General features: G+C 48.3%; 1 protein-coding gene across 1 annotated transcript; it reads left to right on the top strand.

Moving 5' to 3' along the window:
• Positions 1–7,557: 7,557 nt before the first annotated feature.
• Positions 7,558–7,965, top strand: LOC137312568 (histone H2A-like). Its single transcript, XM_067979099.1, has one exon. The coding sequence runs from the start codon at positions 7,558–7,560 to the stop codon at positions 7,963–7,965; it is 408 nt and encodes a 135-aa protein (XP_067835200.1).
• Positions 7,966–8,208: the final 243 nt, after the last annotated feature.

Raw genomic sequence — 8,208 nt, 5'->3', positions numbered from 1 at the left:
GAATCAATAATCCAGCTGCTAGCGTGTACATCCTGCATGGTCCGTTTAAAATGCGCTGCTCCGGGGTCCTCCAGACACTCTAAAAAATGTTCTGATGGTCATGGTTATGACTGCATTGAGTTGAACCTTAAGTTCCAAAATGGTGTCTATCACTTTAAATTATCGTTGCACACTGATTGTATCCATTTTCTCCTTACTTTACATGCTGCCGGCGTTCGGTATTTGCGCACGTGCAAATACCTACTCAAAGATGGCGACCGGCGCACGTCACGCTGGGAATGTGCACACGCAGCCAAGACACTATCTTGGTACTTCGAGACGCCACGTAGCGCAGAAACAACGGGCGCTACACGACCCAATATTTAGCCCACTGTGTTTAAAAGAAAGCTGATTCATTAAACACTTGTACAGATTACCAAACTCCAGCCCAGTTAAAGGGGTTATTAACATCAGAAACAAACCCCACCTGTCAGAATGAACGTGGTTCATTCCTAGATGTGATTTAGAGCAGAATCGAACCCCTGGAGTCATACATGAACTCTCTGGTGTCTCAGCAGGTGGGATGACCGAGTGAATCCCTTCCCACACACAGAGCAGGTAAACGGCCTCTCCCCAGTGTGAGTGCGTTGGTGTGATAGAAGATGCCTTTTAATTTTAAAACTCTTCTCACAGTCAGAACATTTAAAAAGTCTCTTACCAGTGTGAACAAATTGATGTTCAATGAGGTAGGATGAACGAGTGAATATCTTTCCACACGTGGAGCAGGTGAACGGCCTCTCCCCAGTGTGAACTCGCTGGTGTGTCAGCAGATGGGATGACTGGGTGAATCTCATCCCGTACTCAGTGCAGGTGAACGGCTTGTCCCCAGTGTGAGTGCGTTGATGTGTCAGCAGGTTGGATGTGAGAGTAAATCCCTTCCGACACTCAGTGCAGGTGAACGACCTCTCCCCTGTGTGAATCCGTTGGTGTGCCAGTAGATCCTTTGTACTTTTAAAGCTCTTTTCACAGTCAGAACATTTAAAACGTTTCTTATCAGTGTGAGCAAGTTGATGTGTCAGAAGACTGGATGAACAAGTGAATCCCTTCCCACACTCAGTGCAGGTGAACGGCCTCTCTCCAGTGTGAACTCGGTGGTGTTTCAGTCGGCTGGATGACTCATTCAATCCCTTCGTACACACGGTACTGAGGAACGGCCTCTCCCCAGTGTGTCTGCGCCGATGAGTTTCCAGCTGGGACGGGTAATTGAATCCCTTCCCACAATCCCCACATTTCCACGGTTTTTCCATGGTGCGGGTGTCCTTGTTTCTCTCCAGGTTGGACGATCAGTTGAAGCCTGGTCCACATACACAACACGTGTCTGGTTTCTCCCCGCTGTGAATGGTGAAATGTTTTTTCAGGCTGTGTGTAAATGGTTAAAGCTCTTTCCACGGTCAGTGCACTGGAACACTCTCACTCGGGTATGTGTGTCTCGGTGCTTTTCCAGTTGCACTGATGTTTGAAATTTTTTCCCACAGACAGAACAGACAAACATTTCTCCTACTATATTCCAAGTCCGATGAACTTCAGGTGCTGATGAATTGAGTGACTGTCAGATCATGACGTGGTTTGGTTTGAGTTTCCCGTCTGCAAATCCTACCCTTCTTATACCCTGTAAAAGGAGTTTACACTGTGATTGGAGGATCGAAATTCAAAACAGGCAATTCTAGTTTCTATGGAACATTCTACCCGCTCATTCCCCCAGACAGTAAATCACCGTCCCACACACTCACCCTCATCTCTCTGCTGAAATCCAACTCAATCGCACCATCTCCAACATTTTTCCTTCCATTTAAGTTTCTTTCTCTCCCCGGAAAGCTTTGAATCTGACTGGGGTCAGTTCTACACTCACCGCTTCCCCGCTCTCTCCACCCCTGATGGTTCTGACACTGACTGGGTTCAATTCTACACTCACAGGTTCCCCCACTCTCCTCTCCTGAAGGTACTGACTCTGGCTGGGTTCAGTTCTACACTCACTGGTTCCCCTCCCTCTCTTCCCCTGAAGGTACTGACTCTGGCTGGGTTCAGTTCTACACTCACTGGTTCCCCTCCCTCTCCTCCCCTGAAAGTGCTGACTTTGGCTGGGTTCAGTTCTACACTCACTGGTTTCCATCCCTCTCCTCCCCTGAATATGTTGACTCTGGCTGGGTTCAGTTCTACACTCACTGGTTCCCCTCCCTCTCCTCCTCTGATGGTTCTGACTCTGGCTGGGTTCAGTACTACACTTACAGATCCCCCTCCCTCTCCTCCCCTGTAGGTGCTGGCTCTGGCTGGGTTCAGTTCTAAACTCATTGGTTCCACTCCCTCTCCTCTTCTGAAGATGCTGTCTCTGGCTGGGTGTATATGCTCTCCCCCTCATTTCGATACTATTTCCCTCCCTATTGCTGCCTGTAACCAGTCCAACTGTGCTATCTCCCAATTTTGGCGACGGACTCTCCCTGACCTGTCACCATTTTTCCTCTATTTAAAGACGGTCCATGATCTGTCACTATTTCTCCTTCATTTGCAGATTCTCCCTGACCTGCAGCTATTTCTCCTTCATTTACAGACCTCCATGACCCATCACCATTTAACCTGCATTTACAGACAGTCCCTGACCAATCACCATTTCTCCTTCATTTCCAGACACTCCCTGACGAGTCACCACTTCGATCCGCATCTCCCTCGTCCGTTCACTTGTGAACAAGGCCCTTGCCTTCCACAATCTAATTGCAGATGGCTGCATTTAGCAACACAGTAACAGCAGGAGGCCATTCAATTGGATCATGGTTGATTTATATCTTAACTCTATCTACCCTCCTTGGTATCATAACCCTTAATACTCGGGCCAAACAAAAATCAATCAATCTCAATTGTCAAATTTACAATTGACTCCCAGCCTCAACAGCTTTTTGGAGTTAAGAGAGTTCCAGATTTCCACTCCCCTTTGTGTGAAGAATTGCTTCCTGAAATCACCCCTCAATGGCCTCGTTCCAATTTTAAGGTAATTCCCGCCTTGTTCTGGACTCTCCCATCAGAGGAAATAGTTTCTCTCCATCTACCCTATCAAATCCTTTAATCACCTTAAATACCTCAATTAGATCAATCTTTAATCTTGTACATTCAAGAGAATACAAGCCATGTCTCTGCAATCTGTCCTCATCATTTACGTAAGTGATCTCCGCAAGTACAGGACAGAAATTCAGAACAGAGAGTTCTAGTTCTATTAAGCTGTAAATAACCCGTCCCACACTCTCCCTCCTTGCCTCTTTTAAGCTGTAAATCCCCCTTCCCACACACTCTCCCTCCTTGCCCCTATTAAGCTGTAAATCCCAGTCCCACACTCTCCCTCCTTGCCCGATTAAGCTGTAAATCCCCGTCCCACACACTCTCCCTCCTTGCCCCTATTAAGCTGTAAATCCCCCGTCCCACACATTCTCCCTCCTTGCCCCGATTAATCTGTAAATCCCCCGTTCCACACTCTCCCTCCTTGCCCCTATTAAGCTGTAAATCACCGTCACACACACTCTCCCTCCTTACCCCTTTTTATCGGTAAATCCCCCGTCCCACCCACTCTCCCTCCTTGCCCATATTAAGCTGTAAATCCCCCGTCCCACACACTCTCCCTCCTTGCCCCTATTAAGCTGTAAATCCCCCGTCCCACACACTCTCCCTCCTTGCCCCTATTAAGCTGCAAACCCCCCGTCCCACACACTCTCCCTCCTTGCCCCTATTAAGCAGTAAATCCCCCTTCCCACACACTCTCCCTCCTTACCACAATTAACCTGTAAATACCCCCTTCCCACACACTCTCCCTCTTTGACACGTCCTCGCTGTTTGAAATCCAGATTCATCGCAGACTCTATTTTTCTCCCTTTCTCTCCTGAATGTGCTCCGTGATGTTGGGATTCGGCCCCAGTCACTGTTTGCCCTCCAGTAACCGGCCAATTGGTAATTCTGAACCTGTGAGCCTTTACAACCAGCTGACTGCATTTCTACCATGGGGAGCAGCACAGCTACCGTCCCTGGCTGATTCTGTCCGGCAAAGCGGAGGCCAACGGGAGCAGATCAACAACAGCCTGCAAATACACTGAGCGGAGTCTCAGCAACAGCGAGTGCGGCTCAGGCACCGAATCAGAGCCGGGGTGCCCGGCGGACGGGCGAGTGTCCCTGGGCTCGACCAAACCCCTCATCCAGCCCCTCCCCCGTCCTACCCACCGCTTCCCGGTATCTTGTCCCGTTTCCACCGAGTCCGACTCTCGACAAACGACAGGGCCGAGGCGCTCTGGAAGGCAAGGCGGCATTGGGAGCATGCGCAATCTGATCATGGACTGAGCGCCTTGTACAGACAGAGGGGTTTCTGGGGCGCGGGGGATTGTGGGGCTTCCGGCCGCCATTATTCGCCGTTTGTTGGTCAGTATTTTATTGCCCGCGTCGCCCACAGAACCGTGTCGAGAAACAGAGACTGAGGAATTCAGAACGGGTTTGCTAAACAGACACTGAGCGTACAATGTAGAACAGTGTTTCTCAAACTGTTTTCCTCGCGACCCAGTGGAAGAAAAACACTTCCCCCAGGGACCCAAACAAATAATATATTCTGACTGGAGTTTTCATCAAATCCGAATAAAGGTCAATATATGCTAGTTCTTCACCACTTCAAGCAATAAATAAAATTCGACATCCACGTTCCTTGAATATAATTTTAATTACAGTTTAAATACAATAAGAAAACGGTCAGGTTGAGTTTCACTTATTTAATGTGACGGGTGGGTCTGCCTGTTGTTCGTGATCTCGTTCCAATCTGGATCACAAGATGAAAGCGCTACACGCATATCAGGTGCGCTGTTGAGTCGGTTTCTTTCTCTTGTTTTTAACCTTGTCAGAGTCGAAAATCCCAGTTCGCACATGTAGATTGTTGGGAACGGCAGCAACAACAGAACACTAACCTTACTTAACAGAGGATAATCTTTGAAAGCAATGATCGAAAAAGATGACAAACTGAATGACTTGTGGTGTGTTTACAGTGTGCTCACAGGTGAGTCGCATCAGCTCGTTTTCTTGCTCAAGCATCAAGTTTAGCTTCATTATTGATTCAGGATTTTTGAAAGCAAAAGGATCTTTCACCCAACGCTTTTCCTTCAAATTTTCAAATCCCTCTGCAGGGAAGTAGCGATCAAAATGGTCAGACAGAGCAGCGAGATGTAACTGTATGACACATTTCATTTCATTCCCTTTATCTTAATTGGTGCTGTTCTCTCCACCCCAGAGGGCTGTGGATGCTCAGTCGTTGAGTGTATTCAAGATTTAGTTTAATATTGTTTTGGACAAGGAAATCAAGGGATAGGGGGCTAGGGCGGTAAAGTGGAGATGAGGTTCAAGATCAGCCATGATCTATTGAATGGCGGAGCAGGTTCGACGGGCCGTATGGCCTACTCCTGCAATTATTTCTTATGATCTTATCCTGACAGAGGTGCGGTGCCCAGAACACACAGTAATCTAAATGAGGTCTAACCAGAGCTCTGCATAACTGTGACATAACTTTCACATCTTTTTATTCCAGATCCCTTAAGATAAAGATCAAAATTCCATTACCATTTTAACTTTTTTTGCACCTTTTCTTGAATTCTGTACTTGGTCCTGTAAATTTCTCTGCTCACCCACAGTTCCTAGTTTCTTGCTAATTAGAAAATACTCTGATCTATCTTTTTATGGTCCAAAGTGGATGACCTCACACTTACTCACGTTGAATTCAATCTGCCACAGTTTTGCCCACTCACTGAATCTATCAATGTCCCTTTGCAACTTTCTGCTCCTATTGATAACGCTTATTGTGCTTCATAACTTAGTTTCATCAGCACACTTGGATATAAGGCTCTCGACATAAGAACATAAGAAATAGGAGCAGGAGTAGCCCATACGGCCCCACGAGACTGCTCTGCCGTTCAATCAGATCAGGGCTGATCTTCGACCTCATCTCCACTTTCCCGCCCGATCCCCATATCCTTTGACTCAACTAGAGTCCAAAAATCTATTGATCTCAGCTTTTAATGTACTCACGATGTGGAGATGCCGGTGATGGACTGGAGTTGACAAATGTAAGGAATCTTACAACACCAGGTTATAGTCCAACAGTTTTATTTGAAAATCACAAGCTTTCGTTGGCTTTCTCCTTCGTCAGGTGAAGTGTGGGATTCCTTGAATGTTACTGCATTTATAGTCAGAGAACAATACCCGGTGATTACAGATAATCTTTCCAACTGGCCATTGTCAAGGCAATCAAAGTGTTCAGACAGACAGATGTTACATACAGGACCAGCGAATATACAAACGGCCAGAACAAAAGACAGAGAGAGAGAAAGAGACAGAAACATCCGAAAGGAAGAGAAAGACAGAGAATGACCCGTTGTATTAAGAACAGATAACTTTATTTCGCTGGTGGGGTTACGTGTAGCGTGACATGAACCCAAGATCCCGGTTGAGGCCGTCCTCACGTGTGCGGAATTTGGCTATCAATTTCTGCTCGACGATTTTGCGTTGTCGTGTGTCTCGAAGTCCGCCTTGGAGATCGCTTACCCGAAGATCGGTGGCTGAATGACCTTGATTGCTGAAGTGTTCCCCGACTGGGAGGAAACCCTCCTGTCTGGCGATTGTTGCGCGGTGTCCTTTCATCCGTTGTCGCAGTGTCTGCATGGTCTCGCCAATGTACCATGCTCCGGGGCATCCTTTCCTGCAACTTATGAGGTAGACAACGTTGGCCGAGTCACAGGAGTATGAACCGTGCACCTGGTGGGTGGTGCCCTCTCGTGTGATGTTGGTATCTGTGTCGATGATCTGGCATGTTGCCGTGGCAGGGTCGTGTGGTGTGGTGGACGCTGTTCTCCTGAAAGCTGGGTAATTTGCCGCGAACGGCGGTCTGTTTGAGGTTTGGTGGCTGTTTGAAGGCGAGTAGTGGAGGGGTGGGGATGGCCTTAGCGAGGTGTTCGTCGTCATCGATGACATGTTGAAGGCTGCGGAGAACATGGCGTAGTTTATCCGCTCCGTGGGAGTACTGGACGACGAAGTGTACTCTGTTGGTTGCGTCCCGTGTTAGTCTTCTGAGGAGGTCGAATCGATTCTTTGCTGTGGCCCGTCGGAACTGTCGATCGACGAGTCGAGCGTCATATCCCGTTCTTCGCAGAGCGTCGTTCAGCGTTTGTAGGTGTCCATCGCGTTCCTCCTCGTCTGAGCAGATCACCTCGCAACAATCGCCGGACAGGCGGGTTTCCTCCCAGCTGGGGAACACTTCAGCAGTCAAGGACATTCAGCAACCAATCTTCGGGTAAGCGTTCTCCAAGGCGGCCTTCGAGACACACGACAACAGGACAGAGAAGTCGGGAAAGGAGGAGCAGCAGCAATATTGCTGCAGGACAATATTACAGCAGTTGAAAGATAGAATATCAGTGAGGGTGAGCGGGCAGTGTAAACACTCTGAGAGAAGGTGTAAGAAGGGCGAGTGCTGGAGGATTCTTCATTCGTTTTGAAAGTGTTTGTGAGATTGTGGAAATGTCTGGAAGAGGAAAAACCGGCGGTAAAGCTCGGGTCAAGGCCAAGTCTCGCTCATCCCGGGCCGGACTGCAGTTCCCTGTCAGCCGTATGCGCAGGCTCCTGCGAAAGGGGAACTACGCTGAACGTGTGGGTGCCGGAGCCCCGGTCTATCTGGCGGCTGTGCTCGAGTATCTGACGGCTGAAATCCTCGAGCTGGCCGGCAACGCGGCCCTGGAAAACATGAAGATTCGCAACATCCCCAGACACCTGCAGCTGGCCATCCGCAACGACGAGAAGCTCAACAAGCTGCTGGGAAGGGTGACCATCGCTCAGGGCGGGGTGCTGCCTAATATTCAGGCCGTGCTGCTCCCGAAGAAAAGCCCTGGGAGCATCAAGAACAAGTGGAGCGGCCCAGATTTAATCTAATAACAGGACAAGGACAGGACCAAACTTAATAAATCATTTGAAGAAGGAACAAAAAGATAGTGTTCATTTTGTAGATGTGATATATTTGGATTTTCTGAAGGCCCTCGATAATGTACCGCATTCTAGACTCATGGGTAAGTTCAGAGTACGTGGAGTCAGGGGACAGGTGGTCGAATGGATAGTCAGCTGGCTACAAAACAGAAAACCGAGAATAGAGGTTAAGGGTAGCTACTCAGATTGGCA

This window comes from Heptranchias perlo, unplaced genomic scaffold (genome assembly GCF_035084215.1).
Source record: "Heptranchias perlo isolate sHepPer1 unplaced genomic scaffold, sHepPer1.hap1 HAP1_SCAFFOLD_43, whole genome shotgun sequence".
NCBI lineage: Eukaryota > Metazoa > Chordata > Chondrichthyes > Hexanchiformes > Hexanchidae > Heptranchias > Heptranchias perlo.
The sequence above is the reverse complement of the archived record's forward strand: the minus strand, read 5'-3'. Positions and strand labels throughout refer to the sequence as shown.